Source organism: Onychostruthus taczanowskii, unplaced genomic scaffold (genome assembly GCF_017590055.1).
Source record: "Onychostruthus taczanowskii isolate IOZ18803 unplaced genomic scaffold, ASM1759005v1 scaffold78, whole genome shotgun sequence".
In the NCBI taxonomy this organism is placed as follows: Eukaryota; Metazoa; Chordata; class Aves; order Passeriformes; family Passeridae; genus Onychostruthus; species Onychostruthus taczanowskii.
The window spans coordinates 2,894,977-2,911,717 of NW_024505671.1; the positions used below are offsets into that span (position 1 = coordinate 2,894,977).

General features: G+C 40.3%; 1 protein-coding gene across 1 annotated transcript; it reads left to right on the plus strand.

Moving 5' to 3' along the window:
- Nucleotides 1-806: 806 nt before the first annotated feature.
- OPN3 (opsin 3) lies at nucleotides 807-16,500 on the plus strand. The gene is made up of 4 exons (XM_041423512.1): nucleotides 807-1,184; nucleotides 12,366-12,685; nucleotides 13,421-13,672; nucleotides 16,212-16,500. Exons 1-4 carry the CDS (start codon nucleotides 833-835, stop codon nucleotides 16,479-16,481), a joined length of 1,194 nt encoding a protein of 397 aa, XP_041279446.1. The 5' UTR covers nucleotides 807-832; the 3' UTR covers nucleotides 16,482-16,500.
- Nucleotides 16,501-16,741: the final 241 nt, after the last annotated feature.

Genomic DNA, 16,741 nt, shown 5'->3' on the forward strand with positions numbered 1-16,741 from the left:
GCTGTCACATATCAACACGTATTAAAGCAAACAAACTAGAGGTCTTCCTGTGAGGAAAACCAATGCCTGGTCTGGCAAGATGTTTTGGGCGTAGAACCATGCCGAGCAAAATTCCCTGTGAAACACACCAGGGTTTGGAGACACCCTCAGGGCAATACCGTGCCTAAGAGCAGCTAGAGCTGTACACAGGCAGTCACTGTATTCCTGTACAACACACACCGGAGACAAAGGTACAAAAGAGGCGACTTTAAATAGGTGGTGCAAACTGCGGTGTCACTCGCCCACGGCTGACAAAGTCACTCACACCACAGGTTTGCACAGGGCCGTGGTGTTGCCGGGTCACTTTGTGGGGTTCCAGCTCCTACAGCCAAGCTGTGAGCACTGTGGGAAACCTCCTGAAAAGACACTAATGCCATAACAGGAGTCTTCATTGGAAGGACATCTGGGGAAGAAGCCTAAATATCGGTTCTACCTCTCCCCGGAGCTGGCCGCAGAGTACGTCTGTCCAAACGCGTCCCGGTGAGGGAAGCGCTGCTGGCGGCAGCCGTGGCCGAGCCAAAGCGCACAGAGGATTTTTAAGGAACAGGAAACAACAGCCACATCCCGGCCACAACCGGGCTGCTCACCGCGGCAACAGGGCGAGAAGACCGGCTTGCTCAGAAGGAGCCATGCCCGGGCCGGGCACGCCCCGGGGCAGGCAAGGGCGAAGCCACTCGAGGGCGCGCCCTCCGTGGGCGGGAAGGCAGGAGGACTCCTCCTCCTGCCCAGGGAGTCGGTGTGCGATGGGGCTGGGAGCCAGCCGGGAGGCTTAGTCCCCCTCCGGCCGGGAGCCATGCCCGCGGGGAACGGCACGGGCACCTCCAGCCGCCCGGAGCCCGCGGCGCCCGAGCAGGAGGTGCCGGGCGAGCGGCCCCTCTTCAGCGCCGGTACCTACGAGCTGCTGGCGCTGCTGGTCGCCACCATAGGCATGCTGGGCTTGTGCAACAACTTGCTGGTACTGGTGCTCTACTACAAGTTCAAGCGGCTCCGCACGCCCACCAACCTCTTCCTCGTCAACATCAGCCTCAGCGACCTGCTGGTGTCCGTCTTCGGCGTGAGCCTTACCTTTATGTCCTGCCTGAGGAGCCGCTGGGTGTGGGACGCCGCCGGCTGCGTCTGGGACGGCTTCAGCAGCAGCCTCTTCGGTGGGTGCTGGGGCCGCGGGCGCCGCCTGTCCCTCCCTGTCCTGCTGGGTCCCTCCTCGTTCCGCTTGTACCAGCGGTACTGCTCTCCGTCCCTGTTCCCCAACCGCCCTGTCCCCCCTTCCCAACCTCCCCAACCGCTCCGTCCCCGCTTCCCAACCGCCCCAACCGCTCCGTCCCCGGTTCCCAACCGCCCCAACAACCCTGTACCCGCTTCCCAACCGCTCCGTCCCCGATTCCCAACCTCCCCAACCGCTCCCTGCCGGCCCCAGCCGCTCCATCCCCGCTGCCCCAACCGCCGCATTCCTGCCGCTCCCGCGGGGCAGTCCGCGGGGCCCGGCGGGTTCAGTCGCCGCCCTGACGAGGGGGTGGGGGGAGTTGGGTAAAGCCGGCAGGTTTTGCTAAAAAAAGTGCGACAGTGCTGGAGAAAACGATCCGAAGCGAAAAAATAAATTATTCGAGAATCAGTTTTTCGAGCTCTCGCCTTTGCCTGTGTAAGGTGTAATGGGACGTGTAGGGAAAAGGGCAGCAGCGCTGTTAGAAGAGGTCTCTAGCTGACCGAGTGATGCGCAGAATTCATGAGCATAAACCACTGTGTTTTGGAGGAAGTGCTGCAGTCTGTGGATAAGGAGCACGTATGACTCTGGGGGTAGGGTCAGCAGTGTTCTGCCTCCATGGAACAGGTGGAAAGCTGCTCCCCAGCAGCCTTCTCAGTGTTGCAACTTGTCTGTTTATAAATCTATGCAGTGTGTGGCAGTACCTTGAATTTCCTTATCCATATGTAAAATTCGGGTACCATCTTTCAGTCATAATGGTGTCACAGTTGGGCTTTGGGAAACCACTGATTCCCATGAAATTTTAGCACTGCAGAAGGAATACTTACACTATTTCTATTTTCAAAACCTATAAGCTCTTTACTGCTTTCCTTCCCGAAATGAATACATACCCTTTGCATAAGTCTGCAGAAGAGTATGTTACAGTCCAGCTATGTACATGCAGCCTCTTAAAAGGAATATTGCTTTTTCTTTACCACTAAAAAATGCTGCAAAAGAAGAGACTCATGTTTCCCATGGTGAAAGTAAATGTTTGGCTAACGAGTAATGAAATCTAAAGCTCATCATGTTAGATACGTATTCTTCTGGCAGAGGTATATAAATTAGAGGTGGATAACAGTGCACCCACTGAATGTATATACACTGAAAATTGACTCTGAGGTGACACATTAAAGTCTTCAATAAGCTTTGTAGCTTTCCTGCATACATAACCTTTGTTTCACATGGCTCTATGGTCAGCATTTTGTGGGCTACAGTGCGAGGGTGCATGGTTGCTCATGCTTGATTTGACTCCTGCTGCATAGTGCAGCAAAAATTTTATGTCTTGAAAGTTATGGTGGGTGCGGGATGTAGCTAATAATTTGTGCAGTGTTTGGTATCAGATAATTTCTACAGTGCATAGATCTCAGACCTTTGTGTAGCTGTTGGGATCAGGAAAAGTACTAGGGCACTTCACTGGCATAAGGTTGTCTCCATCACTCAGCCTGTTCAAATTCATGAGAAACTAAAGTACTTGTCTGCCAACCAGATTAACAACTGAATGTTAATCTTACACAGGGGATGTAAAGTACAGTTCTGTTCCTACCTTTATCTCTTCTATATTATACTTATTATTTTTGATGGAGGCATTTTCCATATAGTTAAAAAAATGAGATATGTAGTAAGGGTAAAAAACCAGACTATAATAATCTCATACCATCTTCTGAAATAGTAGAAATAGAAACAATGAGGTATATAAATTGGCAAGGAAATTGCTTGATCACATGTGACTTTTAATTTCTGTTTATTTTGAGGTATGGTACATAATTTGTTGCTATAAATATATTTAGTGTTAATGCTTTCCTGCATCCCTCCATTTAAGAATTTTTTTCCCAAAGAAATGTAGGCAAATTCATGGGCCTTGTCTAGAGAGTAATCAAGTTAGCATCTATGGTTTGTAAAATTTCATCTTCCTGTGGTTGGCCATGCTATGATCCTCCTTCACAATGTGCTTCATTGGGAAGAATTTTTTATTAATATTATTATTAGAAAAGTGCATGTTTGTGTGTAGTTGATCATATGGAAGTGGAGAGTAAATTCACTACTTAATGTTCCGGAATGATGCCTTAGTTTACTTCTTTCAGCTGCCATGTAAAGCAATAGAAAATATTTAACTTGGCTATCATAATTGAATATTCTGAAGCATAATCTGATAAAGTGATGTCTAATTTTAACACCACAGTTTTGTTTTCATATTCTCATCTAGAAATAGAAGGATTGTTCTTTCTTGCTTTTGAAGATAAGTGGTTCCCCACCTGCATAGGAAAGCAGGGGCATGTCAATGCTGAGGTAAAAAAACCTTGTAAGTGATGCCCCACAGGTAGCATCATACTCTGTTTGCCCTCTGGATTATTGCTGCCATGGTTTCTATTTTCCTTTTGTAATGTGTTTATGGAAAAAAAGAGTAATTTGAAGGGTTTTTGTTTGTTTGTTCCTGTTTGGTAATGTTTTGTTTTTGTTTGAAGTTAGGTATTTCGGTTGGATTTTTTTCTTTTTTCTTTTTTATTTCTTTGGGGATTTTTTGTTGGTGGTTTTTTTTTCCTGGTTTTTATTTGGGTGGAGTTTTTTGTTTGTTTCTTTCTTTTTTTTCCCCAGTAGTGGTGAAGACACTGATTAAAAATTTCATTCAGAGCAACCAGGTATTACATTTACAAATATACTTCTCTTGTATGTAACAGCCCAAGTCACCTGTTATCTTGAGGTGATGGTGGTAGGGAAAGTAATGTAATATCTTACTTGTGTATTGCTTACAAGTGCTTCTGAAAGTATAACATTCTCCCCAGGAACTTTTGGGAATGTGAAGTACATTCGTTGATCAGAAGACATACAAAAGTGACAGCTTTCAAAAGTGAAATTCTCATTAACTAAGAAGAGTACTTACAGCTTAGCAGTGTTAATTGTTCAGTAAGCCACAATGGCATAATAAAAGTGTTTCTAGAATAAAGTGGGGGTAGCTCTGATACCATGGATATGGAGTCTATGAAATGAAACTATAACAGATCATGTGAGGTTGCTTTAGTGGTGTGTCTGTGCCCTGGGGTTGGACCCAGTCTGGCTCAATTTTAGATGAGATAACCAAAACTTCTTTATTTACAGCTTTGTGATTTCATTCTTGGGTATGATCTTGGACACTGCTATGTGAGCTTTTTGTGCCAGCTCTTCATGCCTGAAGGCTGTTCAGTCTTACTTTCCATCCTTATGCATGCTTTTAGATCAGAAGAACAGCCCCTAAGACCCAATATGTGGTGTAAGTTGTTCTCTGCATGTGTTGACTTATGCAAGAGGTTCCTCTGATAGTGGACAAATTATTAAATCTGCTTTTATTTTTTTAATGGGATTTTCACTTTAAATTCAGAGCTAATTCTCAACAAATTTTAAAAATCAGATTCTTCCTAATTACTGTAATTAATCAGGAATCACATTGAAAATCATGATTCAGCAGCTTTATTTTAAATTTTCAGGTGCTGTTACAATGGTTTTCCTTGTACTGTTTTGAAAGCTGAGATCAAGGTATTTCTGTGTTCCTCCTAAGGATTTCAATATGATTAAATACATAGGTGGCTTTTGTGCTTAAAATAAACTGGTAGCATCTATATTTTCAGAAGCCTTCATTACAGAAGCATGACAACCTCTTTCCCCCCTCACAGGTATGAGGGCACTCTCTACACTTCTAATAATTTTGCATTGAGGAATTGAGCATTTTCTTTGTAAGAGTGCTTCTCGTTTTGCCAGCCAGTTGGAGGCATGGTGAGATCCTGAACTGAGACATTGTAAGCAGATGTTCACAGTCTGAAACTTTTAAATTGAGAAGATTGCAGCATAACTACAGATTGTCTGTCTAGGAATAAATGGCTGGTTTTTGTGTTCCTCACAGTAGTCTGCTTCTCCATTATCATAACTTTCTCTTGAGACAAGCCCATGTAGTAACATCTGCTCTTGAGTTGCACTGCACAGCTCAGAGCCTGATGATTGTGCTACTGCCTATGTTTTCTGTGACTTGAAAGATTTTCATTGAGCCTTTAGAAGGTGCAGAGACCTGCTTGCTACAGTGCAAAACTGATCGTTTTGACTACTGAACATCTGTCCTTGTCACACAAATAACAGCCCCTATTTTCTTTTACTCATTAGAGTCTGAAGTCAAGATACAATTTAGGTACATGCCTTCATAGCAGAGGCTGCAAGAAGGGCTTTTTTTCTCTACTACAAAGCCATTCCTAGCACTTCTTATATTAGTGTAGGGAAAGTGGCATAAATGATTACCTGACAAGTCTTACTCTAAGTTTTCCTGACGCAGTTGTCTGTTTTAGACACTAATCCCCACTTAATTTTGTTTCACTGAGTTCCAGTGTTTATTTTATTACAGGTGGTGTATCCTGGTGTGATATGATAGCTGCACATCAATTAAGTGATGTATTTATACCATGGGGGTCACCTTTCTATGGAGGTGTGCAGTCAGCTCTGTGCTGGCCCTACTGCATCTGCCACCCTCTCTTTATGTAACAAGCTTCTAACTCTTTCCCTGTCTGTAGTCAACCAAGCCATAAGTTGTAGAGATCTGTGTAATCTCTTTATCTGGTTTAGCAATACAACTTCTATCTGGGAGGTGTGCTATCACTGACAGCATAGTTTTTTGGTTATGATTTTTAGAGAATACACCTGACAGTTAAACATATCTAGAGGTCTTGGTTAGAAGACATAGATAATTTATTTCTTCAGATAAGAGGGCAATTGTGAAATACAGGGCCAGGATATCATATCTGCTGGGTTCTCACAGATATTTAAGAGGTTTTTTTGAATGGCAGTGGCTGTCAGAACTTGTTGTGCACAAGAGAAATTTGTGTGTTGCTCACCCACAGGCAGTGGGTGTCTGCTTCAGTACCTTCTGTACATTGAAACAGGCCCTGAGGGTTTTGAGTTGAGCTAGTCTTGTCGTGTGGAACACATAGCCCCTCAGCATAAACACTTCAGCTAAAAGTAATGGTAGCTTAACCATTGGCCAGTACTAGTGTTCTAACGCCTTCTGTTTAATTGTGCAGTGGAAGAAAGGAGTGGAAAACTGGTTGATAACAGGAATGGTCTTGAGGAACAGGCATCAAAACTCTTTATCCGAGGCAGTCTCTTGACAGTAGATGGAATAGTCAGGATGTACTCTGCAGTAGGCTTTGTATCATTAAACCTTGTTTGCAATTGAAAGGCTACTCTTACTGAAATGTGATTAGAGACCTCTGTCTTTCCTAACTGCAAGCTGTTTTTGTAAGGGTAAAATAAACACTGCCAGCTTTTAATGTAAAATTAGTGTAAAGTCTTATGTCCCTTCTGGACAAATTACCATTGGTATGCAGCAGCTAGATCTCAATGAGCTACCAAATCAATGTTGGTATCTGGGTGAATACTCCATTCCAGTAATGTGAACTAGAGGATGGGAAAAATTTACAGACTGTACTCTCCTGTGAAAAGCTACTGTGTGTACAGCTGAGGTTCTTTTATTTGTTTGTTTCAAGGCAAGCTGATGGATACCACCACACCCACCAAATACTGAAGTAGGGATAAATTGCTTGAGAGTGTCTTGTAGACCTGGCTTCAGGTACAGCCTCTTCATCTAAGGCTCTTCCCTGCACAGTGACAGTGATGTCCTGTGCCACTCCCTTGCATTACCCATGAATGTTACATGCAGTGATTTAATCTCACTAAAAGCATTTTCAATTGTTACTCAGCAGAGTGTTTTAGGACCTTGTGTTACAAATAGCTGGAGGCTCAATGAGCATGATTTCAGCTTTAGCCTTTGCCCTCACCCCCAGAGTAAGTTAATCACTTGGAATATTGAATCTGGAAGAGGTGATTTATTTCACCATAATTTTATAGGACAGCGACATATAAAATATACTTGAAGTATGCTATGTCTAAGAGAAGTGATTTTTCACTTCCCTAGATTTGAATGCAGATGTTAAAATTACTTGTAAAATTAGAAGTGATACATAGCTGGCGCCTAAATCTTACTGCAATGCCCAATTGCTGAATTCAGATAGACTGGTTATATATTTTGTAGTACAACGGGAAGTTGCTTCTAGTCAATTGCTGCTGTCTAGCTTTTCAAATGTGAAAAGAGGCAAGGATGGATTGCAGAAGGATGGCTTTCTTCTGTGATTAGATATGCAAAATAGTCATTCAGCACTTGAATGCAGGGCAAGGATTAATTGATATAGAAAATAATATGCCCTTTTTTCACAGTTGAGATGGAGACAATACAAAGCAACACACTCCATTTTCAGAAGGCTTCAAACTGTTTTTCTTATAGCATGCATGCTTTTTATACATTCTTACAAAACTCATAGGTTTACACTGTACTCATTGGTCATGAAGCACAAACAAGGTGCTTATTGGAATAGGCAGTTGCAGGTTTCTCTTATTTTATCCTTCTTTCTTTCTTTCTTGGTTTCTATGTCAACAACCTTGTTAGAAAATTTTTGCAGGGGAAAACATGGATCCTCTTATCAAACTTCTCTCTGGGTCACAGAAGTCGCTGTAAAACCTCTTCCACACCCTTTGACAGAAGCCACAGTCTGTATCATGTAGGAATATGAAAAACTAAAAGACTTTAGAAATTCAAAGTTTCTGAGTTCAAAAAAGCCTCAGAAAATAGACACAAAGCTAAGAAAGGCTGGGAAATTTCTAAACCTTCTCATGGGAAACTAGGAAGTTAAAAACCAAGTTTATACATTTATACATTATTTTTATACATTTATATTTATCAGAAGGAACAAGAAAGAACAAGAACTTATAGTTCAAGATGTGAGAAGTTCTAGATATATGCTTTGCAAAGATAGAAAAAGTTTCAATCTTAAATAATGAATTATTTGTATTGTTTTGTTAATGTTAAACCCATGTGGGTCCTTTTCTTATTGGTTAGAGTATAATGACTTTACACCTTTTGTTCTATTGGTTCAAAGAATATGTAGAAAAAGGCTTTGCTTAAGCTGCTGTCTTGTCTTTGATCTGAATTTGCATGGATGTTGTTATTATCCTGTGTCTCTTGCTTTTTGCTTGTATGATACAGACAGATAATAAATCCTAAGTTTGCAACCAGTCAGAGTCCCATCCTGTTTGTGAGACCCAGACCGATCAGGCAGAAGTGGTACCCGCGTGAGGAATGAACTCACAACCTTCAGATTATGAGAAGAAATGGATCTTAGTTGCTACATTATGCTGCAGTTGCTCTGTAGAGATGCTCAGACTTCAGGAGCATTTCATATCAACTCTGACCAAATTATAGGCCATGCTTGGGGCAGGGGCTCAATATGAAAATAAGGTGTATCTTGCATTGAGAGGGCAGAAACTGTTGTGACTGTTCAAACTTGTTGAAAGTAACACTTCGGTTCTGAAGGCACTGCAACTTTTTTATCTAATTAAGGATTATAAAGTCAGAATATACACATTGTATGGTATAACACAGTACAGCTTAGCTGTGTTTTGCAGTCTTCTCTGTGATGACCTACACTATGCAGATTGAAGTATTTAATGATTTATCCAAAACTGACTGCTGGAAAAGCCCAGAATATGGAAGAGATAATTAGGACATATGGTACATAATTCAATCTACACTAAATGCAGTATTTCAGTGGGAAAACAATACAAAATGGCAAAAATGAGAATGTTCTTCATAAACATCTGAATAACAAGTCACTGGTCCCTGATTGTGTATGGCTGGCTGATGGAGAAGAAGAGGAGTTGCAACACAGGAATTGCAAACTAGTGGCTTAAACAAGAAGATGCTTCAGTTTTGCTACATTTATCTGCAGCTTCAATGGGAATGACCCCATTTGTGCTAGCGTAATTGCCCAGGCTTGAATCAGAGCTAAAACTAGCAGCAGTTCCTAAACACAAAGAGTGTTTATGCTTATAATCAGCACATACTGATAGGGGTATTATCTGACATGAAAATCTGTATATCAAACATGTAGTCTCTGTAAACAGTGGGCAGTAAAGTCCTTTTGAAAGAGTTAGAGTGAATTGCTGGTAGAGTAAATCAACTCTCAGAATCTTGGGTCTTAGCCTTGAATCAAAATATGTATATCTCCAGTGCCTCAAGAAGCAAAACAAAATTTGTTTCAGATAAAAGGTAGATATTGGTTTGAAATGTGTATTTTTGCTAAGAGAGGTCGAATAGCCAGACAATAACCATAATGGCTTTCTGTAACAGATTTGGTTTTTTAATCAGCACACATTTCATCATATTAAAATATGCAACTTATGGATGAAATTTAATAATTTCCAGAAAAGCTACTGTAGAGGAGTGGGGGGAGGGAGGGAAGTAAAATTCCGTGCTTTCCTCTGTACTAGACTACAGAAACTGAATGAAACATAGAAAATGCAGCCATATGCATGCATAAATCATGTATATCTTATGCTGTGACCTGCATTTCCTGCCTCAGTGTCTGCATGCTGCCAGACACTCCTTGAATGCCAACAGAACAGGGACTTGCATTTTGGTGCTTACTGTCCAGTAGGCTGTCCAAGGTCCCATTTACAGTTCAGGGAGGAAAATTCAAGTATGTCTTTGAGGAGAAGTGGTTTTATACTGAAAGGGGATTGACAGAACATTGTTCAAATGTGCACATACTGATTTTTAGAGATACTGAGCATTCAATGACTTCTTTGAGAATGTCAAGGACTTAGGAAATTGCTTGTGAACAACTGTGCTTTCAGCCAAGCATGTGTGCTTTTGATTACTTTGTCATGGCTAGAATTCAGCACTCATAAAAGGGATGGGGAGGTATTAAGACCACACAGGAACATTAGTCATTGAGTACCATTCAATGAAGGAAGGTGGTAAGGAGCAAAAGGTTAATTTAGGTATTCTGACTCATCATCCTGAGGAGCTACTCTTTCTCTCCACTGATCAGACAAAGCTGCAGTGCACTACATAAGAAAACAGAGCCTTTAGTCGAGTGATATAATTTTCCTCCATAAACATGTCTGTGGATGACTATCATAACTATTAGGTAAACTTTTGTAATTCCTAATCTTTGGGTAAGAGAAATGGAAGGGGAACTTGTTGCCTTACCTTGTGTTCAAGAAGTAGATGGCATTTGATTCAACAAAGCACTTATCTGAGCCAGTGTAAGTGTAGAATAGTACCTATAAAATCCTGTAGTTATTTTCTAATGCCTACTAATATTTTGCTTAGATCCACATTGTTCAATGTATTTTCAGAATGTTAGGTCACAAAAAAAAGGCACGAAGGACAACTTTTCAACTTCATTTAAAAAAAACCTGAAAAACCCACCAACAAACCCAACCTTAGGTCTTTGGAAACCTTCTCGTCCACATTTGCTAGTCCAATTTCAAGCTATGAAAGTGAAATTCTACAGATATGATTTATACAAGGAAAAAAAAACCCCACAGAACTAAATGTGAAAGGTTACTGCATGGCCAACAATGTCTACATCTTTTTGTGATGAAGGTTTAAAGATAACTAGAAAAAAAGCACATTAAAAAATTGTTTCATTTTAAAGAAATCTATGAAAGAGTGTGTTACATTTTCTATTAGAGTGGGAAATCTTTTTAATCAACAAAGATTTCTAAGCTCGCCTCTTATAAAAAGGATATATTTTAATAACTACAGCATAAAGTAACTTTCTTAGAATCCTAAAGGATATCCTGCCGTGAGATACTTGGTTGAAAATAAACTGCTTTTGCTGTTGAATACCTTTTCAGAGAAGCAATGTGTTGCTCTAGATTTTGTTATTCTTAGGTTATTCTTAGGCCTTCCTAAAATCCATGTTGCTGGTCTTTCTGTGCTGTTGTTAATTTATCTTCAATAAAAGTTTATCCTTTTTCAAAGTGAGATCAGGTTCCTGCTGAGTATGAATCAGTTTTTCTCTGTTTGATAGTGAAATCTGCACAATTAACCTTCTTAGAACTTCATAACATGCACGTTATGGCACATATAAATGTACTTGGAGAAATTAAATGCTGTGCATATGTGTGAAAAAATACTTGTGCTTTGTATTAGATCATATCTATACAGATTTAGACACGGATCTGTATTATCTCACAGAATGCTGTGAAATACACTCTTTTGTTGTTTAAGAGCCTGTGTTTATGAACTTGATGACTGAATCGTAACAGATTTCAGGTGTCTGGCAGTTGCCTGATAGGCAATTTGGTTTTTGATCATCAAGTGTTACAGACCATTGAAGTAGAAATCCTTATATTCTAATCAAGACAGAAATGCCTTGGCTTCATGAAATTTTAAAAGTTTCTGGATAGGGTAATACTGAGAGCTGAAGATAATGTGTGATTCCTGTCGTAACCTGTTAATAATTGTGGGCTGGGTTTGAGGTGGACAGAAAAGGAAGAGAGTGCATAAATAAACAAGGACTGATATTTTTATGAAAGCCGCAAGATAGGAAAGGACACTCAAAATAACTGAATATCTTTCAGATGGGACACCTTCAGCAATGTAATGCTTTGCCTTCCTGGTTCTTGTTGGAATGCAAAGACTTCCAGGATATCTTAAAATAAATTGGAATTATTCTAGTAATTTTGTTCGCATTAAAGGTGCACATCTCTGCTTTCAGTTGCTGAAGGCTTTCTTTTATTTTGGTCTCAGCTCTCAATTCACTAAGTTTCTAGGAGATTTTTTTGTTGTGATTATCTCAGTTTTATATGATAGCTTTTTCTTTTAAAAACCCTAAACAGCCAAAGGAAACTACAAACCCCAAAGGAACATATAACAACAACTGCCAGCAGGAAAAACCCCAAAACTTGGACCATGATACCTCACTGAATGAAGTAATGTTTAGGAAGAGGCATTGGCTTAGTCTCTTCTTTCCTTGTCCCACTTCTTAGCCATTGTACATCCTGGATCAGATGTCAGCATCCTACTCTGAGTAGTTTGAAGTTGGTGATTCTGTTTGGCTTAGTAGTTAGTGAGTAATGCACAAAAAAATCTTATTGGTGTTAGATTTGTAATGTGAGCTAGGTAATTTTGAGTTAAGCTGCTAGCAAAGGAAACATTTTTCAAGAGGAATGCAGTCCTGTTTACAGTATTTGTGAATAATTTAATTAATTTTCTTTTTTTTTTTTACAGGAATTGTTTCCATTATGACTCTCACTGCTCTTGCCTATGAACGCTACATTCGGGTGGTCCATGCAAAAGTGATTGACTTCTCTTGGTCTTGGCGGGCTATCACGTACATCTGGCTGTACTCACTGGCCTGGACTGGAGCCCCTCTTCTGGGCTGGAACAGATACACACTGGAAATTCATGGGTTAGGTTGCTCAGTAGACTGGAAATCAAAAGACCCCAATGATACCTCCTTTGTGCTCCTTTTTTTCCTTGGCTGTCTAGTAGCACCTGTTGGGATCATGGCCTATTGCTATGGCCATATTCTGCATGCAGTAAGAATGGTAAGTTAGTTCAAATAAGACTTCCTTTAATGTAATATTGTCAGTGAAAAATGTTGAAAATGCTGTATATTAAGGTTGGATCCAAGCCAAGTTTGCACTCTCACTTCCCTTTTAAATTTGTGAATATTTGATGTTCATCTATGTCAGGTACCACTAGATAAGTTGTAGGATTGGGAGAGAACCAGCCTAGAGCTACCAAGGTCTATTTGTTGTGTGGTTGTACTGGGAGGAAGTAGGGAAAAGATTATGCTTACTGATCCACATCAGATCCTCACCTGAAAATTCAATCCAAATCCTTAGCGTGAGAAATGGACCCACTCAAGTTTATGGTCAACAGTATTGGCAGAATGGATAATTTGTGGAGTATGCTCATGTGCATGTCCTATGTTTTCCTTATTTTATGACTCAAGTAGCATGGGAACCTGCTGCCAAATATTCTGCTATAGAGATTTCATTATTGTAGGGTAACATACCATGTGACAAAGCAGTACAGAGAAATCTATGATTTTTTTTTTTCTCTGAAGATTTTTTTCCATGTATCTACAGGACTGTCTAACTAATCAGACAAAGGACCACTAATGTAAACTGAATTTGCTTGTGCAATAGCTGAGGGCAAGTTATTTTTCTAAAGTATTATAACTGGAGCATGCTTTGTTACATCTCCGGATTTGTTGTTTTCTAGTAAATTAGCTATTTTATTTTTTCTTAGCATTTTACTATTTTTTTTCTCTGCAGCTTCGCTGTGTAGAAGATTTCCAGACAGTTCAAGTGATCAAACTTCTAAGATATGAAAAGAAGGTGGCTAAAATGTGTTTCTTGATGATCTCCACGTTCCTTATCTGTTGGGTGCCCTATGCAGTGGTCTCCCTCTTGATAACATATGGCTACAGTAACCTTGTAACTCCAACAGTAGCTATCATCCCATCTTTCTTTGCCAAGTCAAGCACTGCTTATAATCCAGTTATTTATATCTTCATGAGTAGAAAGGTAGGTACATTAAAGCTTTTCTTGTTTGAATTATTAGTAGCCAGTATCACACTTGTTAAGTGCAGGTCTTATATATTTTAATCTGAAAAAAAATTAAAATTTCAACAGCTAGGATAAATGGTAACAATCTAGAAGAAATGAAATCCTTAATGGTGCTTAAATACCACCAGATTAGAAATTTATTTTGCTTATATATGAATTCAAACATTTAACTCACAAAAGGGACAGGAAAGAGTGTCAGAATTTAAACGTCTAGTTTTGACAGTTTACCTGTGAAATGGATTGCTACTAGACAAACTCATCTTAATCACTCCCTTACCACAGTAGAACTCCATCAGAGGAAGTTTAGAATAATCAGTATCTATTTTTTAGGAATAAAAAAAACTTTCCTCTGATTTCTGTGTTACAGCAACACAAGGACTGATACTGGAAGTGTACCATGCACATGGTAAACTTCTGAAATCGAGATTGTATAAAGATATCTGGAGTTTAATAGAATGCCTTGACAAAGGGTAAAAAACCATGAGTGACTGCTGGAGGTGTTTTGCTGACATTTCCTTACCTTTAAACCCATTGTAGAGATGGAATTTCCTACACTGACTTGCAGTTGCTGGGCAGCCGCCTGGGCCAGCCAGCAGCCTGTAGGGACAAGGAGGCCAAGCCGGTGGGTCCAATCAGCCACGGAGGCAGGCAAGCAAAGGCTGAGTACAGCTCAGGTCAGGACCCAGGGCAAGGGGGAGCTTAAATGCTTTCCTGAGTAAAAGCAGGAGGCCTCCAATGTTGTTCTTCCCCCACAGCTCATTTCACAGCAGGTTGATCCACAGTTACACGGCTGCACAATATCAGAGTTATCCTGGATATGGGAAGCTAACAATAGTCACATTCAAAAAGGCTTTTTCAACAGAGTGATCTTTTTAAATACACTGGCCCTGACTCTGTACCTAGTTGTCAGGCTGAGTATCTTTTCTGAAAAACATTTTGTGGGTTCTGATACCCAGCAGCAAATTAAACTTGTACAAGGTATAATGCCAGTAAAGACACAGCCAGGATAAGTATCAATCATCTGAACACACTTATTGGAGATGCATTGTGAAGTTTTTTCTCTTGCCTCTTAATTCCAGATTAGGACCAAAATGATAGTATTTTTGCTTAATGTTTTTTGATTATTTTACCCTCGGAAGGAATCCTAAAACAAGTTCTCTCTAATAGCCTTCCTTTATATGAACTGATTCTAACATGCTTGTACTTTCTACCTTCTTTGCTACTCTGAGGTAGACCATTACCTCTGAAGTTGTCAAGGCTTCTACATGACTATTCTTTCTCTGAGATTATCCTTTTATGAGATCTTGTAATTAGCTAAGTTCCTTTCCCAACAGGACAGTTCTATTGCCTTCTCTGTGTCAGAGTAGGATTAATTTTCCACTGCAAAACCTTGTTCTAACTTGGCATATCAGATTGCTACTTGCATGATATCTGGGAAAACAGAGGCACTGGCCATGCAGGAAAATACAGAGTAATCCTTAACACAGCTAAACAGAAGGCTGTTAAAAAAAGATGTCCTACCCCCCTTTCAGAGAAAAGGTGAATTCCCACCTGCTCCCGGATGTTTGTGTGTTTGGGATTTTTGTTGGTTTTGTTTTGGGGTTTTTTGGTATTTTGGTTGGTTGATTGAAGTCTTCTTCATACATTCCAGGCAATTCTTGTTACAGGTTATTAAAAAGGGGAAGTTGCCCTCTTATTTCTTGTAGAACCAGGGTTCTTCCCCAAAGGATCATGTTTGAGCTTTAAATATGTGCAGACATGGTGCTACTGAGTGAATGCATCTTTAACCCTCATACTTGGATCTTTGTTTTGTTGAAGGGGAGACCATAATTAAAGAATTAATACAGTGCCACTACTCAATTTCCATTCTGTGTGCTGGTGTGAGCTTTCACTGAATACTTCACATTATTTAGTCACACAGTGGAACAGACTTCCTGTGTCACAGGTAGCTGTTGGTTATCTGAAAAACTCCTGTTGCATCCATATTCAATGGGAACATTTGACTTCTGTGTTACTAACCATTGAAATTTCATTTTACATCTGTGACATTAAATGCTTTTGTTAAAAATCCAGACCCTGGAGTTACTTAAAAGGAAGAAAACATCCCTTTGTATCCCCTTCTTCCTTCCCTCTGTATTCTCCTGTGAAGTGTTTGTGAGAATTTCTTTCCCTGATGGATCTAATGTGTGATTTTTGAAAATGGAAACAAAACTTATAGCACAATTTGGACCCTAGTCCTCTTGTCTTTTGCAGATCTTGTAGCTGGTAAAATATTCAGTTGCATTTCAGTGCCCTCTGTTGGCTCAGTGGTCCTATTCAGATGTAGAGAAAAAAAGTACCCACCACAAAGGCAGCATGTTTTTTACTGAAAATAACTCAGAAGATATGCAGAATTCTCTTATTTTGCGTCATGTACTGTACAGTGCTCTTCCGTTGCTTGTAGGTGATAGTGAATGCCTAGGAAGCTGAACATAATCCTGTTTATTCTCTCTCGCAGTTTCGATGCTGCCTTTTGCAACTCCTGTGCTTTCGCCTGATGAGATTCCAGAGAACAATGAAGGAGACACCAGCAACAGGGAGTGACAAACCAATACGACCCATAGTTATGTCTCAGAAAGCAGGGGACAGGCCAAAGAAGAAAGTGACTTTCAGCTCTTCCTCTGTCATTTTTATTATCACCAGTGATGACACTGAGCAAATAGATGACAGCAGTAAACACAATGAGACAAAAGTAAATGTCATCCAAGTAAAGCCATTGCAGGGATGAGCTGAAGAGACATGAGAATGAGATGGATTTCAGCCTCTAGACTGTTGAGGCTGGAGACTGGTTTCAGGGGCAGTCTGTCTGTGGGCTGCCAAAGGAAACCACATTCTTAAGCTGTGAAATACTGAAGAGATTCAGCATCTGAAGCTCTCCAAGTAGTTCACTTTTAGTCGCAGTATGGAAATCTCTGCTAAAACTGTTGATGGGTGTAATTAGTCTGAATTTTCTTAAAGCATATTTTATGATTGCCATTCAGAACTTTT